The sequence below is a fragment of the Lithobates pipiens genome, unplaced genomic scaffold (genome assembly GCF_037356315.1).
Source record: "Lithobates pipiens isolate NorthernLeopardFrog02 unplaced genomic scaffold, aLitPip1_a1.2 Scaffold_1, whole genome shotgun sequence".
Taxonomy (NCBI): Eukaryota; Metazoa; Chordata; class Amphibia; order Anura; family Ranidae; genus Lithobates; species Lithobates pipiens.
In genome coordinates this window covers 122,232,804-122,260,135 of record NW_027507685.1, presented here as the reverse complement: position 1 = coordinate 122,260,135, position 27,332 = coordinate 122,232,804, and the positions used below count along the sequence as shown (strand labels likewise).

Below are 27,332 nucleotides of genomic sequence, written 5' to 3'. Positions count from 1 at the left end.
AACTAAACACGATGAGCTATCCATGGCTCATAATGATAATGAATGAAAGAAGACGTAAAATGAAGGAAATAACCTTGATTCTACAGTCGGTGCACATAACATATAGATGGGGTTTTCCCTTTAAACTTACAGTGCCCCATAATGGCACCACCTACACCGTTGTTAATGTCTCAGAAGGAAAAGAACTCCTGGTAAAGTTGTGGCTTCTGGACGCAGCTGCAGACGCTAGACCTTCTACTCCTCATGCCTCACCAATCTGGGCTACCCCTGCAACACGTCGAGACCAAAGAAGATGGCGACAATCCTTTAGAAATTTGGGGGCTTGGTTAAGCTGTCTCTCTTCTTCGGTTGCCTTACACTTCTCCCTCCCTGAATGCATCTAGGAAAAGGAATAATCTCTAACAAAATTATTTTTAGAGTATTCTACTTTCTCTACCTGACTTAAAAGGTGGGGGGGACAGGGGAAACAAAGAAGAAAAAAAAGAAAAATATATAGTAGTGTGTTATATTGTTACAAAGATGCAAGGTAATTTAGCAGCTCAAAGCCAACATCTGTTGCACCCCTCCCTGGGGTTACTTGTTGTTATTTTTTTATATCTCCTGTTTATATGAGGTTATTTACCTCCTCACTTTTCAATTTTTCAATTTTTTGACGCAATGTACATCTATACCTTTTTTGAAATACAGAATCTTCGCTGAGGCTGGTCTGTTCCGTCTCAGTTAGTTTGTCCCCCTACTCATCTGGGGTTCCCAGCCTATGTTTCAGTTTGCATTAATTTTTTGCGCACCTGATCATGATATCTATCACTAGTGTAGATTGGGCTCCCCTTATGAGTTCTGGACATATTTGTCCACTTCAAAATGTTTTTTGGTCAGGTAGTATTGTTCACCCTGACTCCCTATCCTACATTAATTGTTATCACATGATTTTTCTTAAAAAAAGGTCAACCATAGTAAACTCATTTCTAGGTTCATTATACATAATGATGGTGTATACTAATGACAGATCACTTTACATCGTTAAATATACCATCTTACTCTTTCTCTCAGGTCCTAATGTAATCCTAAGGCCTTCTGGGCTGATGATTTTGGTAAATGTGGGCTATGCCCTGGGCGTCGTGAGCCTTTCCTTTCACCCTATAACCATTATAGTCTCCTACCATTTGTCCAATGGGGCTTAGGGAGATATCTCACAATTAGGGATGGCCAAACTGTTCGCCCGGCGGTCGTTTCGCGGCGAATTTCGGCTGTTCGCGGTCCGCCCGTTCGGCGGACTATTGCCGCTGTTCGCCCAGCGCACTTACGTGTTTACTGTGTAAAAGAACTTTGACCTATGATGACACATCCATCATGGGGTACAGGACAGCCAATTGAGACATTACAGCACAGGGACACTTGGACATTCCCTCTAACTTATAAATAGACCCGATCCGGCGGCCATTTTACATTCTTTCTTCTGTCACTATGGGGAGAGGTTGCTGTGTGGAGCAGGGAGAGACTGCAGTGACCCAAATCGCTAGCTATTAGGTCCACAAAAGTTCTTTTAAGGACTGGTATGGTATAGGTGTAGTTCAGGATATAGGTTTGAGGCACTACTATTCAAGTCATTGTTGCTGCAGATTGTCTTTTGTCAGGGCTGAGAGAGGGACAGGACGCTGTGTGCAGCAGGGACAGTCAGTTTAATCATTAGCTGTTACTATTAGGTACACAAAAGTCCTTTTCAGGACTGGTATGGTAAATTAGTACAGGATATAGTTTTGAGTGCTATTCAAGTTATTGTTGCAGGAGCCTGTGTTTTGTCAGTTTAAATAGGGACAGGCAGGAAGCTGTGTGTGGCAGTGAGGGACAGTCAGTTTAATCAGTAGCTGTTACTATTAGGTCCACAAAGGTTCTTTTCAGGACTGGTATGGTAATAGGCTTGTACACGTATAATATTCTTTCTTCCAAATATAGAAAGAATATTATACTTGACTGCTGCCCTTCTGCTGCAGTAGTGCTTTATGAGTATAGGGACTGAGGTACAGTCTGCTAATCACAACCTACTATTTGCACCAAGGTCCTTCTAAGGACTGGTAAGGTATAGCGTACTACAGTATATAGGGTTGAGTGAGGTACAGTCTGCTAATCCCTAAGGACTGGTATAGGTCCACAATATATAGGGTTGAGGTGCACTTCTGCTGACTGCTGCCCAATTCTGCAGCAGTCCTTTATCAGTATAGGGACTGAGGTACAGTCTGCTAATCACAACCTACTATTTGCACAAAGGTCCTTCTAAGGACTGGTAAGGTATAGCGTACTACAGTATATAGGGTTGAGTGAGGTACAGTCTGCTAATCCTTAAGGACTGGTATAGGTCCACAATATATAGGGTTGAGGTGCACTACTGCTGACTGCTGCCCTATTCTGCAGCAGTCCTTTATGAGTATAGGGACTGAGGTACAGTCTGCTAATCACAACCTACTAGTTCCACAAAGGTCCTTCTAAGGACTGGTAAGGTAGCTCCCACCATCCCTGTGCTATGCTGACTTACTCCTGGGGCTGCTTACGGTGCAGGTGTGAGTGCTGTATATCACGGTGCTGGTGTCAGTGCTGTATATCACGGTGCTGGTGTCAGTGCTTTATGTCACGCTGCTGATGTCAGTGCTCTCTATCACGGTGCTGGTGTCAGATCACTCTATCACGGTGCAGGTGTCATTGCTGTATGTCACGCTGCTGATGTCAGTGCTCTCTATCACGGTGCTGGTGTCAGATCACGCTATCACGGTACAGGTGTCATTGCTTTATGTCACGCTGCTGATGTCAGTGCTCTCTATCACGGAGCTGGTGTCAGATCACTCTATCACGGTGCAGGTGTCATTGCTGTATGTCACGCTGCTGATGTCAGTGCTCTCTATCACGGTGCTGGTGTCAGATCACTCTATCACGGTACAGGTATCATTGCTTTATGTCACGCTGCTGATGTCAGTGCTCTCTATCACGGTGCTGGTGTCAGATCACTCTATCACGGTGCAGGTGTCATTGCTGTATGTCACGCTGCTGGTGATCATCTCCTGCACCCTCTTCTTTGCCTACCCTGACCTTCCCTCTCCTCCATTGCCTTCATGTGCTCCACAGTCCTGAATTGTCACAATTTCACATATAAAAAAGAATGCTTGTAGTTGTCGATCCCAGATTCACCTCATACATGTGTTATGTCATTGGCCATATGGTGGGACTATGTTTGCACAGCTAGTAATTATTTTGTGGCTGCAAATTTGACCTGTAGGTTTGCAAAGTTCACCTCCCATTGAAGTCAATGGGGCCCGCCGCGAACGTTACGGTTCGCGAACTATCGGCCGCGTAAATTAGTACAGGATATAGTTTTGAGTGCTATTCAAGTTATTGTTGCAGGAGCCTGTGTTTTGTCAGTTTAAATAGGGACAGGCAGGAAGCTGTGTGTGGCAGTGAGGGACAGTCAGTTTAATCAGTAGCTGTTACTATTAGGTCCACAAAGGTTCTTTTCAGGACTGGTATGGTAATAGGCTTGTACACGTATAATATTCTTTCTTCCAAATATAGAAAGAATATTATACTTGACTGCTGCCCTTCTGCTGCAGTAGTGCTTTATGAGTATAGGGACTGAGGTACAGTCTGCTAATCACAACCTACTATTTGCACCAAGGTCCTTCTAAGGACTGGTAAGGTATAGCGTACTACAGTATATAGGGTTGAGTGAGGTACAGTCTGCTAATCCCTAAGGACTGGTATAGGTCCACAATATATAGGGTTGAGGTGCACTTCTGCTGACTGCTGCCCAATTCTGCAGCAGTCCTTTATCAGTATAGGGACTGAGGTACAGTCTGCTAATCACAACCTACTATTTGCACAAAGGTCCTTCTAAGGACTGGTAAGGTATAGCGTACTACAGTATATAGGGTTGAGTGAGGTACAGTCTGCTAATCCTTAAGGACTGGTATAGGTCCACAATATATAGGGTTGAGGTGCACTACTGCTGACTGCTGCCCTATTCTGCAGCAGTCCTTTATGAGTATAGGGACTGAGGTACAGTCTGCTAATCACAACCTACTAGTTCCACAAAGGTCCTTCTAAGGACTGGTAAGGTAGCTCCCACCATCCCTGTGCTATGCTGACTTACTCCTGGGGCTGCTTACGGTGCAGGTGTGAGTGCTGTATATCACGGTGCTGGTGTCAGTGCTGTATATCACGGTGCTGGTGTCAGTGCTTTATGTCACGCTGCTGATGTCAGTGCTCTCTATCACGGTGCTGGTGTCAGATCACTCTATCACGGTGCAGGTGTCATTGCTGTATGTCACGCTGCTGATGTCAGTGCTCTCTATCACGGTGCTGGTGTCAGATCACGCTATCACGGTACAGGTGTCATTGCTTTATGTCACGCTGCTGATGTCAGTGCTCTCTATCACGGAGCTGGTGTCAGATCACTCTATCACGGTGCAGGTGTCATTGCTGTATGTCACGCTGCTGATGTCAGTGCTCTCTATCACGGTGCTGGTGTCAGATCACTCTATCACGGTACAGGTATCATTGCTTTATGTCACGCTGCTGATGTCAGTGCTCTCTATCACGGTGCTGGTGTCAGATCACTCTATCACGGTGCAGGTGTCATTGCTGTATGTCACGCTGCTGGTGATCATCTCCTGCACCCTCTTCTTTGCCTACCCTGACCTTCCCTCTCCTCCATTGCCTTCATGTGCTCCACAGTCCTGAATTGTCACAATTTCACATATAAAAAAGAATGCTTGTAGTTGTCGATCCCAGATTCACCTCATACATGTGTTATGTCATTGGCCATATGGTGGGACTATGTTTGCACAGCTAGTAATTATTTTGTGGCTGCAAATTTGACCTGTAGGTTTGCAAAGTTCACCTCCCATTGAAGTCAATGGGGCCCGCCGCGAACGTTACGGTTCGCGAACTATCGGCCGCGTAAATTAGTACAGGATATAGTTTTGAGTGCTATTCAAGTTATTGTTGCAGGAGCCTGTGTTTTGTCAGTTTAAATAGGGACAGGCAGGAAGCTGTGTGTGGCAGTGAGGGACAGTCAGTTTAATCAGTAGCTGTTACTATTAGGTCCACAAAGGTTCTTTTCAGGACTGGTATGGTAATAGGCTTGTACACGTATAATATTCTTTCTTCCAAATATAGAAAGAATATTATACTTGACTGCTGCCCTTCTGCTGCAGTAGTGCTTTATGAGTATAGGGACTGAGGTACTGTCTGCTAATCACAACCTACTATTTGCACCAAGGTCCTTCTAAGGACTGGTAAGGTATAGCGTACTACAGTATATAGGGTTGAGTGAGGTACAGTCTGCTAATCCCTAAGGACTGGTATAGGTCCACAATATATAGGGTTGAGGTGCACTTCTGCTGACTGCTGCCCAATTCTGCAGCAGTCCTTTATCAGTATAGGGACTGAGGTACAGTCTGCTAATCACAACCTACTATTTGCACAAAGGTTCTTCTAAGGACTGGTAAGGTATAGCGTACTACAGTATATAGGGTTGAGTGAGGTACAGTCTGCTAATCCTTAAGGACTGGTATAGGTCCACAATATATAGGGTTGAGGTGCACTACTGCTGACTGCTGCCCTATTCTGCAGCAGTCCTTTATGAGTATAGGGACTGAGGTACAGTCTGCTAATCACAACCTACTATTTGCACAAAGGTCCTTCTAAGGACTGGTAAGGTATAGTGTACTACAGTATATAGGGTTGAGTGAGGTACAGTCTGCTAATCCTTAAGGACTGGTATAGGTCCACAATATATAGGGTTGAGGTGCACTACTGCTGACTGCTGCCCTATTCTGCAGCAGTCCTTTATGAGTATAGGGACTGAGGTACAGTCTGCTAATCACAACCTACTAGTTCCACAAAGGTCCTTCTAAGGACTGGTAAGGTATAGCGTACTACAGTATATAGGGTTGAGTGATGTACAGTCTGCTAATCCTTAAGGACTGGTATAGGTCCACAATATATAGGGTTGAGGTGCACTACTGCTGACTGCTGCCCTATTCTGCAGCAGTCCTTTATGAGTATAGGGACTGAGGTACAGTCTGCTAATCACAACCTACTAGTTCCACAAAGGTCCTTCTAAGGACTGGTAAGGTATAGCGTACTACAGTATATAGGGTTGAGTGAGGTACAGTCTGCTAATCCTTAAGGACTGGTATAGGTCCACAATATATAGGGTTGAGGTGCACTACTGCTGACTGCTGCCCTATTCTGCAGCAGTCCTTTATGAGTATAGGGACTGAGGTACAGTCTGCTAATCACAACCTACTATTTGCACAAAGGTCCTTCTAAGGACTGGTAAGGTATAGTGTACTACAGTATATAGTGTTGAGTGAGGTACAGTCTGCTAATCCTTAAGGACTGGTATAGGTCCACAATATATAGGGTTGAGGTGCACTACTGCTGACTGCTGCCCTATTCTGCAGCAGTCCTTTATGAGTATAGGGACTGAGGTACAGTCTGCTAATCACAACCTACTAGTTACACAAAGGTCCTTCTAAGGACTGGTAAGGTATAGCATACTACAGTATATAGGGTTGAGTGATGTACAGTCTGCTAATCCTTAAGGACTGGTATAGGTCCACAATATATAGGGTTGAGGTGCACTACTGCTCACTGCTGCCCAATTCTGCAGCAGTCCTTTATCAGTATAGGGACTCAGGTACAGTCTGCTAATCACAACCTACTAGTTCCACAAAGGTCCTTATAAGGACTGGTAAGGTATAGTGTACTACAGTATATAGGGTTGAGTGAGGTACAGTCTGCTAATCACAACTGAAAAAGCACACCGTACTATATGCCCGTACCCTCCTGTTTGAAGAGGTTGAGCGGTGTCATCTTTTTGGGGCCCAGCAGCAAGTTGCTGGTATCAGTGCTGCTGTTAGTGCTCTCTATCTCGGCGCTGGTGTCAGTACACTCTATCACGGTGCAGGTGTCAGTGTTGTATATCACGGTGCTGGTGCTGGTGATCATCTCCTGCACCCTCTTTTTTGCCTACCCTGACCTTCCCTCGCCTCCATTGTCTCAAGAGTCCTGAATTGTCAGAATTTCACATATAAAAAAAGAATGCTTGTAGTTGTCGATCCCAGATTCACCTCATACATGTGTTATGTCATTTGCCATGTGGTGGGACTATGTGTGCATAACTAGTAATTATTTTGTGGCTGCAAATATGACCTGTAGGTTTGTAAAGTTCACCATCCCTGTGCTGTGCTGACTTCCTCCTGGGGCTGTACCTCTGCTGTGCATATTATGAGGGGCTCCCACCATCCCTGTGCTATGCTCATTATGAGGGGCTCCCACCATCCCTGTGCTATGCTCATTATGAGAGGCTCCCACCATCCCTGTGCTATGCTGACTTACTCCTGGGGCTGCTTACGGTGCAGGTGTGAGTGCTGTATATCACGGTGCTGGTGTCAGTGCTGTATATCACGGTGCTGGTGTCAGTGCTTTATGTCACGCTGCTGATGTCAGTGCTCTCTATCACGGTGCTGGTGTCAGATCACTCTATCACGGTGCAGGTGTCATTGCTGTATGTCACGCTGCTGATGTCAGTGCTCTCTATCACGGTGCTGGTGTCAGATCACGCTATCACGGTACAGGTGTCATTGCTTTATGTCACGCTGCTGATGTCAGTGCTCTCTATCACGGAGCTGGTGTCAGATCACTCTATCACGGTGCAGGTGTCATTGCTGTATGTCACGCTGCTGATGTCAGTGCTCTCTATCACGGTGCTGGTGTCAGATCACTCTATCACGGTACAGGTATCATTGCTTTATGTCACGCTGCTGATGTCAGTGCTCTCTATCACGGTGCTGGTGTCAGATCACTCTATCACGGTGCAGGTGTCATTGCTGTATGTCACGCTGCTGGTGATCATCTCCTGCACCCTCTTCTTTGCCTACCCTGACCTTCCCTCTCCTCCATTGCCTTCATGCGCTCCACAGTCCTGAATTGTCACAATTTCACATATAAAAAAGAATGCTTGTAGTTGTCGATCCCAGATTCACCTCATACATGTGTTATGTCATTGGCCATATGGTGGGACTATGTTTGCACAGCTAGTAATTATTTTGTGGCTGCAAATTTGACCTGTAGGTTTGCAAAGTTCACCTCCCATTGAAGTCAATGGGGCCCGCCGCGAACGTTACGGTTCGCGAACTATCGGCCGCGTTCGCGAAATGTCCCGTCGGAAGTTCGTCCATCACTACTCACAATGCCCAGGGCATTAATTCTCCTTAAAAGAGGAAGAAGGCGTTCCGACGCTACAAGAGATTGAGGGCAGACATTATCTTGTTGCAGGAAACTCATTTTGCATCTGATAAACATCCTAAATTTTTTGACAAATGTTATAGCCAGTTCTATTGCACAACGTTTAATACCAATCTTCGTAAAGAATTCTGTTGTATTTGAAATCCAAAGCATGTTTAAAGACCCTGATAGCCGATATTTGATCTTGAGGGGTTCAATAGAAGGTCGTTCAATTACTATAGTCTCAGTATATGCCCCTAATGATGCTCAAACAAGATTCTTTTTCTAAATTCTTTGACACTTCGGATAGATTCCACTCTGCACATCTAATTGGGGGGGGGGGGGGGTGATTTTAATCTAGCCGCGCACTCAGCACTTGATAGAAGCAGAGTAGTTCCCTCCTCTAAAGCCTTCCCCAAATCTCTAAATCGTTCACTACATACTCACCAGTTAGTATATCCGTGGAGAGCCCATAATGTAGGCATCAAAGCCTATACTTTTTATTCTCACCCACACGATAGTTATGCATGACTGGACTATATTTTCTGTACCCCAATATTATTGGCCAACTCCTCAAAAGCTGAGATCCATCCTTGTCCCTGGTCAGACTATCATATAGTTTCCTTTAATACCCCACATATAGGCCTATCTACTACAACACACAAATGGCAAATAAACGATTCCCTCTTGACCGACCCAACAATCACACAAGAAATCCTTTCACACCTTGAACAATACTTTGCACTTAATATATCCCCAGACACGTTGCCCACAACCTTATGGATGGCACATAAGGCGGTCATGAGAGGCCACTTGCTAAAAATCGCCTCAACAAAAATCAAAACTAAACTAGCTGATATAAGATTTCTTACCAAAGATTTAGACCTCTTGTATCATCGGAACGACTAAAACCCTTCTAGTGATCTCTTCAACCAAATACAAGAAAAACGCACAGCCTTAGACTTATTACTTACATCAGACACTGAAAAAGCCCTTAGATGGTCTAAAGCAAGATTTCTGCTTAATAGCAACTCCTATTCAACTATGTTCACCAGGAAATGAAATCAAACTACAAAACCCCCTCACACCTATAAACTACGTAACTCTTCAGGTAACTTAGTATCCCATCCTAAAGAAATTATCAACATATTTTTAGACTTCTATAACAAGCTCCTCTCTACTCCTCCTTCTCTACCCAAACAATCCTCTCTGAACTGGCTTAATGATATTACTCTACCCTCCTTATCTAGTCAGTAAATAGAGATGCTCAACGCACCCTGCACAGACTTAGAAGTCAATAGAATCATTACCTCGTTAAAAACCTCTACTGCTCCAGGCCCTGATGGTTATTCCTCATCGTATTATAAAAAATTTGCCTCCACATTAACCCCACACCTAACAAAACTATATAATCACATTCTACAAGGAAATCAATTCCCATCAGAAATGCTCTTAGCAAACATGTCCCTTCTTCCCACAAAACTATCGCCCCATTTCAGTCATTGACAATGATCTTAAAATATTCGGCCGTCTGTTAGCCAATAGACTTGCCGCAGTTATCCCTGCGCTAATTAACCCAGACCAAACAGGATTTATCCCTGACAGACAGATAACGGATAACATCCAAGACTCTAACCAAAACTCTACTCCCACACTTCTTCTCAGCCTTGACATCCATAAAGCCTTTGACAGCGTCAGCTGGTCATATTTGGACATTTTACTCCCTAGATTCGGTATAAACAGTAAATTTCTTCATGGTTTTAAAGATTTATACCATGAATACCATTAGGGCGGCACAGTGGTGTAGTGGTTAGCACTCTCGCCTAGCAGTAACAAGGGTCGCTGGTTCAAATCCCAACCACGACATTACCTGCCTGGAGTTTGTATGTTCTCCCTGTGCCTGTGTGGGTTTCCACCCGGTACTCTGGTTTCCTCCCACACTCCAAAGACATGCAGGTAGGTTAATTGGCTTCTGTCCAAATTTGACCCTCGTATATGAATGGGGACCTTCGATTGTGGGCTCCTTGATGGTAGGGACTGATGTGAGTGTGCAATGTACAAGGGTAGGTTGAACTGGATGAACTGGTGTCTTTATTCAACCTTACTAACTATGTAACCCACAAACACGCATCAAACTACCCGGTTCCAACTCTGACTTTTTCCCTTTAAGATAGGGTACCATACAAGGATGCCCACTTTCCCCGCTCCTCTTTGCCCTTGCAATAGAGCCCCTCGCTTGCGCGATTAGAAACAATACAGATATTAAACGATACACTAAAGGGTCCAGGGAATTTAAACTTAGCCTTTATGCTGATGACGTCCTTCTATATCTAACAGATCCATTCATTTCCTTACCGAATCTGACCAAAACGCTGGACATTTTTCACGACCTGACCGGCCTAAGTGTAAATTTGTCTAAATGTTCTGCCCTTCCCATTAATATTCCATCAAACATGATTACAACACTTAAAGACAAATTTCCATTCATCTGGTGCTCTGACTCATTTAAATACCTAGGAATTCATATTACACCCTCTTACAAATCACTATTTCATGCTAATTACCCTCCAATATTTAACAAAATCAAAAACCTTATGAAATCTTGGTCATCGTACCAAATTTCATTCTCTGGTAGAATAGTGGCTACAAAAATGGTTATACTACCCAAACTTCTATTCCTTTTTAGAGCCCTTCCTCTTCCGGTGCCCAAAAACACTTTAGATTCTCTCCAAAGAGAAATCAACAAATTCATATGGCTAAACAAAAAAACAAGATTCAGTTACTCCTTAATGTTTAGGCCCCAATTGAAGGGAGGTCTTAATATCCCTAATCTATGGATATACTATCTGTCAGCCAGACTTACTCAACTTGCACAATGGTATGCTTCTTCCTCCCAAATACCATGGCTCCTGTTCGAAGAACAATCGGTCCTCCCATACTATCTACAAGGACTACTGTGGTCCAAGACTGTCTCGCCTCAGAAAATAAGACCATTAAATATTATTGTGACACATACCTTACAATTGTGGAACAGACAAAATACCAAAATCAACTTGGTATTTCAAATTCAGCTTCCTTTCTTGGAGACACTCACTTCGCTCCTTCAGATTATCTTCATAATTCACTAACTATATGGAAACAACATAATCTAAGGAATTTAAATGCTTTTATACATAACAATATATTTTACTCCTTCTCTGATCTACATATAAAATACAACCTAGCTCCTAAAGAACAAATAATGTATTGGAAGATAAAACAATTCTACCAAAAATACTACTCCCTGACCTTTCACACCCCCCCTCACAATTTGAGCAGATTTGTATTTCCTCCCCACGAGCTAAAGGATTAATATCCAAAATCTATAAAAATCTTAACTAATTCAATATGCCTGATAAATCACACCCCATGCTCTAATGGGAATCAGACCTAAACATTTCATTCTCCCCCGAACAATGGGACACCATATTTGAAAACGTACACAAATTTTCCAAAACTACCACTATCAGAGAATCTGCCGCTAAACTGCTCTACAGGTGGTATCTTACCCCTTCCAAACTCAACTCTTTTTACCCTTTAACATCTCTACTTTGTTTCAGAGGCTGCCCCACACATGGGACATTGCTTCACATCTTCTGGGACTGCCTCCTCCTTAAGGACATTTGGCACAATGCCAAGCTGATGACTGGGCGTATTTGAGGTAGAAAAATCCCTATAACGCCCCAAATGTGCCTTTTATTCTTCCCCATACAAGACATTCCACAAGCAAGTTCCAGACTAATACACACTCTATTTAGCTCCATCCAATGGATCATTGCCTCTAACTGGCGCTCATCAGTTGTTCCATGGCCTCAGGTTCTCAACCGTATGGCTAATATTAAGCTATCAGAGAGAATACACCACATGTTGTATGACACTATGCATATTTACCAAAATAAATGGACGCTATGGGAAACTTCACTATTGTCGTAATTTTACCACTGTTATCTTTCTCAAGCATATTCACAGATCCTTTTCTACTAATACTTTTGTGATTCCTATTCCAATGTGTGAATTCTGTCACTAGAAATGTTGGATTATCATTTTATATCTTTACTTGTACAATTCATTCTACTGTCAACTTTTTGTACTTTGACCTTATCTATAATAAAAACCGTTTGTAAACAAAAAACGTATGGATGCCCTTACGACCAGACAGAAAAAATTCTTACTGCCTACGAACGGGTGAGGGACCCCTGAACCTACTTTGAGGCTCTCATTTAAGACTTCTACACTGGTTGTTTCCTTAAAGTGGTGTTGCCACCCAAAAATAAAAAAAGTGCTTAAAATTCTTTAAAAAAAACAAACATAAATAATTGGAAAGAATTTTTTTTACTCACCTCTAAATACCTGTTGCTAGGGGGTCCCTCGTAGTCTGCCTTCTTCCTTGCCCAGGCTGGTGACATTAATTCCCCTTGCGCCGCACAGTCATCTGGGACCTGTCACGTGTCCCAGATGACTGTGCGGCGTATCACAGCACCCTGCACCGCTCGCGCATGTGCAGTGGGTGCCCGGCTGTGAAGCCACAGCCGGGTACCCACAGTACGAATGCCGGCGCCGTGAACGGAGCAGGAACGAGGGGGGGCTTTGTTCCCCCACATCGCTGGACCCTGGGACAGGTAAGTGTCCGATTATTAAAAGTCAGTTGTAGCTTCTGACTTTTCATTTTTTTTTTTTTTTTTTTAGGGGCACCCCACTTTAACATAAAAACACCCTGCTCTTTCCCATATCCCCTACTCACTTCTTTATTTCCTCTCATTCTCAACAACTTTTCAGTGATTGCTTTCGTTTAAAATATTTCCTAAAATTGCATTAAAAACGCTGCGCTATCAAAGGTATAAGCATTAAGCCTCTGAACTGGTAAAAATATATCCTCTACACCGTGGTAATAATAATGTATAAAATATATTAGGAAAAATATATAAAACAACAAGTGCTTAATAGTTAAATAATAAAGTGACAACGTGCATTTATATAGTGATGAAAAATATTAAAGCAAATAAGTCAGTGGAAATCTAAATAGATCCAAATACTGGAATTATAAAAAAGTGCTTAAGTGCACTATGCAAAGTTCAAATTGATCCAATTTACAGGTGCTCCACACACCATGTGATTCAGTATGCTCTGAAAGTGATGCAATAATCAGACGCTGTGTTCTCACTCAGGTGCTCCCCCCTATGTAATGAAGCCTCACCTTAAGGTGTGTGACCTTGCTGTTAAAGGAACATTACCCCTTGAGGTAGATACGAAATTCCCTTGTATCAACACATGTAGGGGAAGGGGATAGGACAGAACGCTTAGCAGATCAGCTGTTAGGAACGATCAGCATAACATCCCATTACCGGCCGGTTTTAACCATTCGTTTTTTGCTTTATCTAGAATGGTGCACTGAAGTGCCTGGATATTGTGAGTACCCTGTGTGGGACCTGATTATTTTTGTTTCAATAAATTGCATAAGCATACCAGACTATGAGATCCTTTTTTCATTGATTTACTGAGGCACATTGGCGATTGATCCAGGATTCCGGACGCACTGCTGAACCCTGTAGTGGTTCCAAAGCGTTTATTGAACAAGCTTAACACGGTCGCATACCTTAAGGTGAGCCTTCATTACATGGAGGGAGCACCTGAGTGAGAACAAAGCATCTGATTATCGCATCACTTTCACAGCATACTGAATCGCATGGAGCATGCAGCACCTGTAAATTGGATCAATTTGAACTTTGCACAGTGCACTTAAGCACTTTTTTTTATATTTCCAGTATTTGGCTCTATTTAGATTTCCACTGACTTATTTGCTTTAATATTTTTCATCACTATATGAATGCACAGCGTCACTTTATTATTTGGCTATTAAGCACTTCTTATTTTATATATTTTTCATCATATATTTTATACATTATTATTACCACGGTGTAGAGGACATATTTTTACCAGTTCAGAGGCTTTATTCTTATACCTTAGATAGCGCAGCATTTTAATGTGATTTTAGTACTTTTACATGGTTTATGAGACATGTTTACCGCTTGCAGCTGATTCAAAGAGGACTTATTTGGTTTATTATTGTGAGTGGAGGCTCACAGGACGTTCTATATAATTTAAAAATATTTCCTTTTTATGTTAGGTTTTCCTTCGTCTACAATAACTCTTTGAAAATGCTGTAAAATCTGGAATCTAGGCTTTTGCCCATTAGGCCAAAACTTTGTAGCATGGTTTTATTATCTGGATATTTTGGAGAGCATCACAACACATGGACTCATTGGTTTTCTATGTCAGGACTGTTCTTTTCCATCTCTATTGTTTGGTTCATTATTCTTGGCTATATCTATAATGACCCACTTTTTCAAGGTTGATGGCTGCCTAACCATGTGCTTGTGTATTCGCATGTGTGAAAACCATAATCACAAGTGCTTTAGGCTCGGTTCACACAGGGGCAACACGACTTTCGGAGGCAACTTGGACGTGACTTGGACGTGACTTGGACGTGACTTGGGCACGACTTACACTACTTTAAGTCGCCCCAGGCCAGGCGACTTGCCGTGGCCAATCAAAAAATGAGCTCTCAAAATCCTTTTGAGAGCTGATAATTCTCTGAGAGTCGCCTCAGTATAGACGGAGATCCGACTTGGAGGCGACCTCCATTGAAATCAATGGGTACCAGTCACCTACAAGTCGGATTGAAGTAGTACAGGAACCTTTTCTGAAGTCGGAGCGACTTCAGTAGTGTGCATTAAGACGGCTCTCATTCACTTACATTGATTTCTACATGTTTTGCGACCTGAGGTGACTTGGGGCGACTTGAAGTCGGATCTGAGTCGCAACTGTGTGAACCAGCTCTAACTGTATTGTACCCATGGAAACATTTTCTAATCAAAATTATATTTAAAATAAAATACATATGTTACAGTGCTGGCTTTCCTAGTAAAAGGAGAGCCATTTAGATGCTGTGCAAATAGAGATGAATAGGACTAGTTTGAAGGAGAAAGTGGGTGGATGCAAACAACCCAATTAACTAAGTAAATCAGTGTGTCTACCCCATCCTAGTCAATCCAAAACTTTGTTTTACTGCCGTACCTGCACAATGAAATCTGACCAATTGCTCTTGCCTCGTTCTTTCGCTCCAGTTTTTATATCTCATCTTCAGCATAATTTATTTCTAGCGCCGCGTAAAATGTTTTTTTTTATTTCCGGCCGTCAATAAACATAGCAATAGCTGGCAATCATCCCGGGAGACTGCTGCAATTTAAACACCTCAAGAATTAACAGGATTAAAACAAATTACGATTCATATTATCTTGATTTAGAGATTTGAGTTGATCAGCGCTTGATTTTATTTCGTGTAATCGGAGAAAAGCACCAAGGACATAAACAGATTAGTTGTTTAGAAATGAACCAGGCATAGAATGCATGAAATCCATGATCTCTAAGTAATAGGAGACCAAATGTAGCACTGAACAAGCCAAACTCCTCACAGGAGACCGACACGATCATGCCAGTAATTCGTTCTAGACCAGGCGTGTTAGATATGGTCCTCCAGCCTCCATACATGGGTGTCAAGGTACACAATTAGATTCGGCTGTGTTCCTCACACCAGCAGTGTAATAACGGTTCCTATGTCGGGAAAAGAGAAAAAGGCTCATCGTGCAGTATAAGGTGATGGTTTGTTTAGTCATATATAAATATTGCACTTACAAGATAGAAGTTAAAAGCGAGCAGTGAGGCATATGAATCCAACCATGGACTCAGACAAACAAAACCGTAGTGATGTCAAAGCTCCTGTGTTACCCAACTAATTTCTCCGTAACAGGCATCATCTGGGGTGTATCTTGTATTACACTGCTAGAGTGAGAAATACAGCCGTGTAGGGAGGCTGGATGACCATATCTAATTCACCTGGTCCGGAACGGATTGCTGGTGTGAGCTTATCGGTTTCCAGTGAGGAGTTTGGCTTGTTCAGTGCTGCATTTGATCTCCTATTATTATTTAGAGATCATGGATTTCTGGTAAGAGGCTATATTTTATTCACTACATGTGTGGACTACAATATCACTGGATTTGTTTGAGTTATCACTTGATTAATTCACCGGTTATTCTGAGAGGAAAACTTTTGCTCATTGTTTTGGACTTTATTAAGTGTCTCACCAACACTCATTATATGTTTTTTTTCCAGATGGCATTTTGATCGTATTTGCACCCATTCATTCACAATTTTTATGATTGTTCAGTCTTCACTTATTTTTTTATCACCTTAATTTGTGTGTTGGGATAGATTAAGTAGACAGCTCAGTCTTGTATTATATTACCATTTACATTTTGTCTTTATTCAGACATTTCAAGCGCTGCAGTCTACTTTATATATTTACACCTTTTTTTTTTCTGAGTGCAAGGCTTATTTGTATTTAATAGAATGCATGAAAGAGAGCATTATCACAGTCATTTGGCGTAACATTGATTATGGTCTCGCAGGGTGAAAAAAAAACACAGATGTAATTTCAAAGGGTAATTTTGATGATCAGGCTGTTTATAAACCGCTAGGGGATGATTAACGTGTGGGTAGTCATGTTTAAGGTAAACGCATTCTTTGTGAAAGAAAAACAAGGGAATACGTTCATTCGATTACCTAGACCCCTACACCGTGCTTCCCCTCTGCCCTGTTCACCCATAAAATATACCATATTTCCTGATATGGAGGCGCAAATGACTTTCTCCGACATGTTGGGTGTATGTGTGACCATTTATCAGGCCTTATTACCGTCTGATAGGGGTGGTAAGAGAGTTGGAAGCCTGTGTAATCTCCAAACAAACAAATTGTAGATTACACAGAGATTCTTCTCCTACTTTGGTTGGTGGACAAAATGAAGTGAAGCAAAAGGAAGGTATGTACAAGTAGTCCTACTATATGACGCACCTCACCACCTTCATGCCATTTCTCATGACCTCCAGATCCACAGAAAACGTTCCATTGGAGTGTGCCACCAGGTTTAGATCACAGAATTCAGCCTAAAAATCAAATATAAGAAAGACGCTTATAATCTTGAAAGGATATTGAACAGAAAAGATTTGTAAAACATAAGGCTTATTGTATAAAAATAAAACTATAACCCTAATATTTGCAAGCAAATCCAGCAGTCTGCAGTAATCAGATCTTTGTAGATTTTTGTGGTTTAGTAAACACACTGCTCAAAACAAAAAAAAAAACATTTTATCAAGAGTTTGTCTTTTTTTACTGTATGTCTGTAGCCATCTTAGCTCTAATAATGATATATAAAATACCATCTTATAATTTACTGTTTCTATTTTTTGCTGTGATAACAATATAAAATATACTGTGTAGCTGAAAGTAAAATAACATATTAAATGTAGTGCTACCCCCCCCCCCCCCATAGAAGCATGCAATATCACAAGAAAATCACTCAAAGTAATACTTAGTACCCAGTAGTAGAGCTATATAAAAAAAAAAAAAAAAAAAAAAAACAAGAATCAAACCAGGTAGTAAAGGCAAACTTAATATATTGCCACCCAATATAGTTGGTAACTAGGCAAGACTAAGCCCACGTACACACGGTCGGAGATTTTGCCAACCAAATCCGTCGGATTTTGCCCGTTGGATTTAGTCCGACGGATTGTGTCCGAAACTGTTGCATACACACGGTCGGGCCAAGTTGGCGAAAAATCCGATCTTTCAGAACGTGATGATGTAATTTCGTTACGATGGGACTACATTCAGGCTAGTAGCCAATAGCTTTGATGTAGGAATTTGATCTGAGCATGCGTGGCACTTGGTCCGATGAAAATGCTCTACACATGATTGGATTAGGTCCGTCCGGCCCAGTTGGTCGGGAAATATTTCCAACATGTTGGAAAATTGGGTTGGACGGAGATTCGGACAGAATCAGTCCGATGCACACACAGTCGGATTATCTGACGACACGGTCTGATAAGACTCATTCCGACAGATTCTCTGACCGTGTGTACAAGGGCTAAGGGTTCTTAGTACACTGGGGCGGCAGGACTGTTGGTGCTTTACCGTCGTCTTAACCCCTGATAGCGGGAGAGCTGAAGAAGCGTTTAATATCGCCTGGGTTGCGGCGCTTCCAAAACGCTTTTCAGGCACTTTTCAAGTGCTGCCCATTTAATCCAATAGACAGGGGCGGTGTGGGAGCGCTGTATATAGCCCTCCCACACTGCCCCAAAGATGCTGCTTGCAGGACTTTTTTTTCCCATCCTGCAAGCGCACCACCCCAGTGTGAAATCATTCAAGCTTTCACACTGGGGAGGCATGAGAGGCAGTTTTCAAGTGCTTTACAGGAGCTATTTTTAGCGCTAAAACGCCTGAAAACTACCTCAGTGTGACAGTACCCTAATAATGGTAATAACACAATTTATCATACAAAGTGATTAACAGTAAGGACTAGGCATAAGATGACATTTGGCGTCCAGATCAGCATAGTAAAGTTTATCGAAAGCTGAAACTATACTGCCAGAGCACATTTATGGAGGCAGTGCTAGTCTTACACTGATGGGGTATGCACTGTACAAAAGAGAAGGCGCATAGTAGCGGAGGTGGCAGGAGAAGAAAGGGGGCTTGCAGAATAACTATTACGGGAGGGGCAGTGCTTTAAAATGCTTTTCTGATGGCTGTCATTGGGGCCTTTTACGAGCGTTGGTGCACCTAATGACAGTCCCAGTTATGTATGCAATAAAGGTACATCATTGGAATGGTATAGTCTAGGCCAACCTCAATCTTTTCAATGCAGAGAAACCTTTGAAATAACTTTCCAGTTTCAGGGAAACCCTGCTAAAAATGACTATATCTATTACTCATAATACCTTAGTGTGAGGGTCAGCAGGAAAAAATATCCTTACATTTGTGGTCACTGGGAAGAATTCCCCCTTACAGATAGCTAAAAAGATCATTGGTGTTGCTTGGAACTTATCTGAGAGGCAGTACTTGCTCATTGCTCAAGGAACCCCTCAAAACCCCTGGAGGAACCCCAGGGTTCCACAGAACCCTGGTTGAGAAACTCTGGTCTAAGCAAAGGTAGATGTGGTTCAGAAACGGTAAAAGCTTGGGAAATTGCAGTATAGGGTTGGTATAGATCTAGTCTGGGTATGGAATAAGTGTGGTATATAGTGCAGTTTGGATTGGGTACCCTTGGTGTCCTGCTCCCAGTGAGTGACTCAGTCCCTGCTAGCAGTATCAGCAATAAGGGAATAACCCTCTCACCAGTCCCTGGTATGCTGCAATGACGTCTCGCTGTAGAAGGGGGGGGGGCTGCATTCTCTCCCTGAAAGCCCCCAGTGATCAGTGGTGGGAAGCATAGAGTCAGTGGATGCTCCAGTTTCCCTGTGGCAGAGGTGCGGGTGTTGTGATGTGGGCAGTGCTGCGCTGCCACCGGAAGTCCTTACTCCCATTCTCGGACTCAGATCTCCACTAATATGGTCTCCCGCTGGCAGTCAAATGTCCATAAAGAGGTGCTCTCTCTCTCTCTCTCTAACTCCCTTGGTGACAAGAGAAAGAACTTTCCCATGCAGTTTAATCAAAATCATCTCTCTGCTCCTCCTACTGCACAGTTCCTATTTGGATCTGCAGTGTAAGGAGTCAATTTGTCCCATTATAGGGTTTCTGTCTCAAACTACAACTCCCTTGAGTCTGCACTCTGCATAGACATCTATAGGCTTGCTAGACTTTAGCTCTTCCCCTGCTGGCTGGAGGAGAATGGTGCAGAACAACATCAGTAGACAAGAGGGAGAAAAGAATAAAAGGCAAGGTCTTCTTCTCCATATTGCCGTAACCCAACACCTGGCTACATGAAACAGAAATTGCATGGGGTCTATATATAAAACAAATTGCGGGGTCCTCCTTAAAATACATACCAAACATGGAGGGTGTGGTATGGATTTTAGGGAGGGGGAGCCAATGCCCTTTTTTCTTGGCTATTTTCTCTATTGGTGAATGTTCCTTAACTCTGATGGCTGAATGTTCTAGTGGCTATTTTTCTTTTAGGGTTGAAAGCAACAAATAAAAACTGACATTACATACAACATATGAGATGTGGTTTCTTATTGTGTTAAATACTATATGCAAAATGTATTTAACACTTTAATTCCACCCACTGTTTAATTTCTGTTTGACAGGTCTGGTGTAGTTGCTGCAGTCATTTCACAAACTTAGAGCACCATAAATGAACCATTTCTTGCAAGCAATGCTCCAGGTTCAAGCATTGCACATGAAAATCTAGCCTTTGGCATTTATTGTGAGGCTCACTAAGCTCCTGCAGATAGAAGTCTATTTTTTTCCTACTGTAGGTGTTCACTGAATGCAATGCAGGAATAAACTATACTTTTGACTAGCTTCAAGTTAAATATTCATATTTTTTTAATGTTTTTTTTTTCCCTCTGATCCTTTATGACTTCAATGATAGGAATGTCAAATGTGGCACAGGGTTTTTTTTTTATTTTTTTTATTTTTTTTTAGGGAGCTGTAGGAATTACAAATGAAGAACTGTGAGGGGGCTGTAAAAACCAGTAATCTTTAGCAGTCATGTACAATGGGTTTGCAGTCTATGACTGTCTCCTGGAGCACATCCTCAATTTCCAAAACATCTATCGCCTGCCTGCAGCCTCTAGCCAACTCTTGTAGCATGTCCATATTCTTTAATCATTTCCTTTTGCATTTCTGTAGTCTATGGCAGTCTCTAGCATCATAAAATTATTCAAAAATATGTTTTCTGCATCAGTTCTGAAAATATTTTTTTATTTAAGTAATCTATCCACCACTGTCAAGTAAGCTTGTAATGTGCCTAGTTGGGGAACCACTAGTAGCACTCGCTAATGCCTCCACTTACTGGCTGAGGCTGCCATCACCTGAAATCATTGTTAAGGCAGCATTCTTAGAAGCAAGCATGCTCTACTTGCTCAGTTCCTGTACATTTCTCTCTGTTATGGCACACGCCTCATATTGGGCTGCTCTGTAACTTTTTCCAATGGCCTGTACCATACTCCACCAGCACAGCATGACATGTCACCCCACTCCCTGACACAAGAGATCATCTCCTCAGATGTTCCCAAGCTGCTCCACACCTGAGGCCTCTCACTCTCTCTGCTCCACTTCTGGGACACCACTGACTAGTTACATGGGATACCCTGTACTGCGATATTGGTCCCTGTATGTGGGGCCCCCTTGCAAACTCCCCCCATTACCAGGGTCTTTTGTCACCTGTGCCATGTTACCATGACTTCCACTGGGTGGACATTACTCCGGTTGCCCATAGCAGTTGCAATATAACCTCTTTTCCTTATACTGCAGGTTAGATTCTTGTAATGTATCCGCACCAACTTCTCTTCATCCTCCTTCTAAGCCCTGTTTTTTATATGCCATGCATGCACCCTTTTCTAAGTAACTTCAGACCAGGCACCTTGTTGAAACTCCAGAACATTTACTTTTGCAGTTAGTAAGTCAGTATAAACAGTTTCTCACAGATTTCCTCCATACATGACCCTAGTTCATCCTAAGCTTAGGCTGCCCTGGATCACATCTTATAAATAGTGCAAAATCCAGAGAATAAAGTCCATGAATCAGTCTTCGGTACCCTGACTGGGTACCCACCAAGGGGGAGCCCCAAGCATGACAACAGAGTTACGCAGCAGTCCTCTATACAACACCCCATCCAGGGACCCAGCTAGGTTGCCTCCCCTTGTATTTATAGCCTGCTAAGAGGGGGCAGATCCATGAACGCCCAGGAGCCAGGCCATTAACCCATTCCTGACTTCCAGGCAGCAGATTACACAACACATTGACTGTGGTCACTGAGAGTAGAAAATGTCCCAGCATCAGTTGGAGTAAACAATGTTCCATCTCGATCATTGGTGTCAGTGAGAGTAAATGTGCCCCATCATTTGTGTCATTAGGGGAATTGTGCCCCATCATTGATATCATTGGGCCCCATTGTTGGTGTCATTAGGAGGAACTGTGCCCCAGTGTTATCTTCAAGTCTGAGAGAAAGAGAATTACTGAAGGGAGCTACAGTATATTGGTTGCTGTGTTGCAACAAACGTTACTTGACTTCACACACAAATGAGACCAATGATGTCCACTTCATCAGACAAGAACAGTAGAGATTTAGTGCACCAATAGCTGCTAGCCCCATACGGGCTCACAGTGCAGAATTATGTTGATACCTAGACATACCCCCTAATGTCAAGCTTGGTGGTGAGCACAGCCAGTATTTCTTTAAAATTATCATAAACAGCAGAGAAAATTACAGTCATTAAACTTTAGTGTAGATGTGTCTAAAATAGCTTTCTACTAATGTGTCAGTCCACGTTAATATTCCCACATTAATCCAGTAAATGTGCTCATTAATGGGAGCAGATATGTAAAGGGAATTCCCCTATTAGAGCTGGCGGTCATTTGGCTTGTTTTAATGGCATAAGTACACATGGAGAGATGTAGAAAGATATTTAGGTAAAGATATATTTAACATGCTTCAGATCAGTGTCAGGTTGAATATTGAAGATCTCAAAAACAGACTATGACAGAGCTTTTCAAGGAGTAGGGAAAAATTAGAACCTCTATCGTGTTTTTCCTCACTGGGCAGATTTACACTCTCTGTCCTGGAGACCCCTGACACTAGTAGAGAAACTGACTGTTGGGGTATTCACAATTTTACAGTTGTTACTAGATAGGAAATATTCCAATGGAATTACCTGTTCTTGTAACAATTGACTAGGAGGAAATTCTCACTTTGAAGATGTAAGTAGATGAAGAAATGTTACTCGTATTTTGCACATAGTGAGTTAATGTTTGATGACTCAGGGATTAATAGTGTGTGCTGTGATGCGTCTTTCCCTGCGTGTGTCATTTACTCTTTTTGGGAGATGATAAATGCAAGAGGAGGTCAGGCCTCATGGTCAGTCATGCGAAGTGAGCAGTAAGGACCATACATGTAAAAATGTAATCGGACTGTATCTGTGGAATTACCCCACAGCGAGACCCTGGCATGAGTCAGAGTTGTTATATTTCATTTTGTGGAGACATTACTTTATTGGAAGGTATGAGAATCACAGCACACCACAACCCTTACATAAGAAAAAGAAGATGGAAGAGTGTTCTGTAACTGGATGTTGCACTGAATTAAATGAAAAGTAGGGCCAAAGCTGTTTTGGCCCTACTTCTCCCGTAGGTCACAGGAGTGCACTTCGTTCTGCACTCCTTTGACCCGCATTTCGCTGACAGTGGATGAAAGTCCGCTGTCAGGTGACATCACTCAGTCGGTCAGGCTCTGGAGAGATTCAAAATTAAATGTCGTAATCCATCCAGATGCCTGGACTGTTGGTGGCTCAGCCTCTCAACACGCTGCTCAGAGACTGAGCCAGCTGCTCCCACCCCCTTCACAAAGCCAGAGCAGACTGACGGTCACTGACTCTGTTCACTGAGAACTGAGCGTTCAGCTGCTTTTGACCTCTTGGTCTTATACCGCATACACGATCGGACATTCAGACAACAAAACCGTGGATGTTGGCTCAAACTTGTCTTGCATACACACGGTCGCACAAATGTTGTCGGAAATTCCGATCACTAAGAACACGCTGACGTACAACACGTATGACGAGCCAAGAAAAATTAAGTTCAATAGCCAGTGCGGCTCAGTGTAAGCAATGGTAATAAATAGCATTGCCCCACTGCTGTTGGTATGTATCTGTGAAGTGGTCAGTGTAGGGACAGGATCCCCACTGGCTAGAGAGACTGCACTTAGCGCTATGAAGAGTTTGAGGAGAAATAATGGAGGAACTACAACTATGCCTGGCTCAACCATCTGAGAATCCTAAAGAGCTAGGATGATGATTTTTGGTTACTAAAAGGTGCCTGCACCTCTGTTCTGCCTATTGGTCTCCTCCTTCAAAAGATGTTTGTTTTTTTGTAACATAGCCTATGAGAGTGTTATCTTAAGTACAAAGACTGTGTTAAAGTACCCCCAATGTTGCTAAGAGCTGTTACCTGGGTTGCCTGTAATATTGAGGCTTTGCTGTCATACTATTTGGAACTGTAAGTGATCATCTTGCTGTTGTCTTCCACATGTCAATTGTTACTTCTACTGTGCCACCTTCCTTGGGTTTCTGTGTGCCTTTACTCCATTTTGTGTACCAATCATTTGACCATGCCCACATCTTTCAAAAAAGGAAGACGCCACTCCAGGTGAGCAGTCACAACAGTCCGAGTGAGTTGGATGCAAGCCACGGCTTGCCACCGATGATCAATAGGAAGAAAAGAATGGCTGCACACCACAGGAACGTTCCAGCGATTTTATTCCAAAAACAGCAAATGATAACCAACAAAGACAGTGTCCGAACTCAGGAGGTGATGCGTGCATTTCACATTGACCTCAGTGCTTGGTTTGAAGAATTAGTACTGCTGGAAGAGGAGTGTGCTAGCTTAGAACAAGTAGTTGAGTAGATAGAAGACCTGTTCCTACCCTTCTTACCCAAGATACAGATTCCTTATTTGCAGACACCAGAGGTAGAGGTTTCCGGAGTGGAAGGAAGATCCTGTGAACTCCATAAAATGTCCCATGATACAAGAATCAATGGTTGCCTGAAGCCCTGTGATCATCACCTTAGTGAACAGGCAGCAGGTCCATTCTCTTATTGATACGGGATCTAAAGTTGCCACCATCGAGTATGACTTTTATGTGCAGCGGTTCGGGAACCCAGAGCCAGCTAGACCCAATATGGCTGTTGCTGAAAGTGGCCAACAATGTACCCATTGTGGTGGATGGTGCCACCCAAGTGATGGTGCAGATACTCGACCAGGCGGTGAAGTGAGAGGGGGTCTGTTCTGAAAATTAATATGGAAATTGACTCTAGAACAATAAAGAAAAAGTATAGCCAAAGCTTTTTTGTCTGTACCTCTCTTATGGATCACAAGAGTGTAGTTCGTTCTATACTCCTGTGACTTGTTTTGAGCTGAGAGCAGGCCCACTGTTGTCTGACGTCACAGTGTTGGTTCAGGCCATATGGTTGGGATCCACCCAGATGCCTGGACCGGCATCTGGCTCAGTCTCTCAGCAATCCACTGAGAGCCTGAGCTAGCTGCTCCTGTCCCCTTCCCAGCCCAACGGTCCAGTGAGCACTGGAGGGGCAAAGCAGAAAACTGGTGACTGATAGTCACCACTTTCTGCTCAGGGCAGAGAGGATAACTGAGCATTCAGTGGTGCCTGATAGCTCAGTTCTTACTGCGGCGGTGGCAGGGACAGATGCAGCATCCCACCTAGATGAGTACAATGTATTTTTTATTTTTTTTTGTATAGCCCACACTTCTTTTTTAAAGATCCATATAACACATGTTCCTTGACAAATGCATAATACCATGTTTGACCATGATCTGTTTGTCCAGCAATCAGTATGGGAAACCTTCAGCTATTTTCCAGTGATGCCATGCAACTTGTGTTGTTGCTCAACCCCCACATGTATTATCTATTTACAGCTTGTGATTTCAAGCCGGACTTTGAAACTATTCCTCTGTGCTTTTTTTTATGTTGTCAAAAATATAGATAAAAGAGGGACTAAACAGCACAATGAGTTGCATGGTGTTGCTGGTAAATGAAAGGCAGTTTCATTTCCGGATTGCTGGACAAGTGAAATCCAGACATCAGGCAAACATGGCCCTGTGTATTCATCAGGGTGAACTTACATTTTAAGCAATTCCTATTCTCTCCAGCATTTTGGCCTTAGGTGTACTTTTATTCAGTTTGAAAGCCTGACTCGAGTCAATCCCTTTTTTTTTTTATTTTTTTTTTTTATTGCTGGTCTAATATGAGGGACATTACACTGAAACTAACAAAGATGTCGCTAGCAGGTGACCCCTGTTTTAATATTGTTTCATTCATGAAAAGTTTCCACCGGTACACCTAAGGTTGCCACCTTTTTTCAAGCCAAACACTTTAGCGATTCAGGGCTTCTTTTTTTTTTTTCGTAGTAGGAAATATAGGATTCTAAAAGACCCGGGACACCTTTTGGGTGCCCCAAGGAACAGTGGATGTGGCCAAAATGCTTTTGCTGACATCAATGCCAGCCTTCCATTAATGCTGAACCTGCCACCAGACAGCTGCCCGCAGCTCTTAGACGCAGACAGATTTGTGTGTGACTATCTCCGTAACATGGGAAGACACCGCCTGGTCTGAATAATGTGTTTCAGAAGGACTGAAACCCTGACACATAATTCGAAAACCGGACTGTCCAAGTGAATCTTGGACAGGTGCCAACCCTAGATACATCTAGTCAATATATGTAGTAAAAGCCTCTATTTCAGTAATTTGAAAACAAAGCTACTTGACAACGATCAAATAATGGGTTGCCTGCATGCGATTATGGCAATGGAAGATTTTATATGTCTTGGCTAGCCTTCATAACTACTTACTATTTAGACCTGAAATCCAGGCAAACCATTAACTACATGGGTGATGCATAAATATAAAACGGCATTGTTATGTCCAGCCACTTTGGTGGCCAATAAATCTCTAGGTACAACTTTCTCTCTGACGCCGGCCATACAAAGATCAAGTTTTGATTCATGTGTGGCCACTGCAGTTTAAGAGAAGTCCATTTACTGATCAACTTCTTGTTGACCTTAGATAGGTTGATTTGTCGGTTTTCCAGGCTGCCAAGGTAGAAAGGGGTAAACCTTTCTTGACATTTTCAATCCTTTTCTGCCCTCCACCCTATGCTATATATAAGAGGGTTGATGGCTCCGCTCATGGGTCCGTGGCCTGCATGGGAGGAGGCCAAGCCAAAATATGTAATCTCCAACTACACTAGAGCACACTAATGGGAACTGCCTAACCAGGACTCTACCACTTATGGACTCCCACCTTTGGGAAGGTATGCATTGGGTAGCCTGGATACTAGTTAGTTAGGGAGAAACTGTGATTTTGCATTGTTGGACTGTATTGCTGAATAGGTCCAATACAGTTTATCACCTGTTTTAAGCCTGATCTAACATTATTCAAAGAGGT

General features: G+C 42.7%; 1 protein-coding gene across 4 annotated transcripts in view; it reads right to left on the bottom strand.

Moving 5' to 3' along the window:
* The window catches only part of SYN1 (synapsin I), a 294,399-nt gene that overhangs the window by 193,041 nt on the left and 74,026 nt on the right, over positions 1–27,332 (bottom strand). For all 4 annotated transcript variants that reach the window (XM_077475536.1, XM_077475543.1, XM_077475561.1 and 1 more), the window contains exon 3: positions 17,228–17,319. In XM_077475536.1, the coding sequence (XP_077331662.1) occupies positions 17,228–17,319 (92 nt within the window). The remainder of the gene's footprint in view (positions 1–17,227; positions 17,320–27,332) is intronic.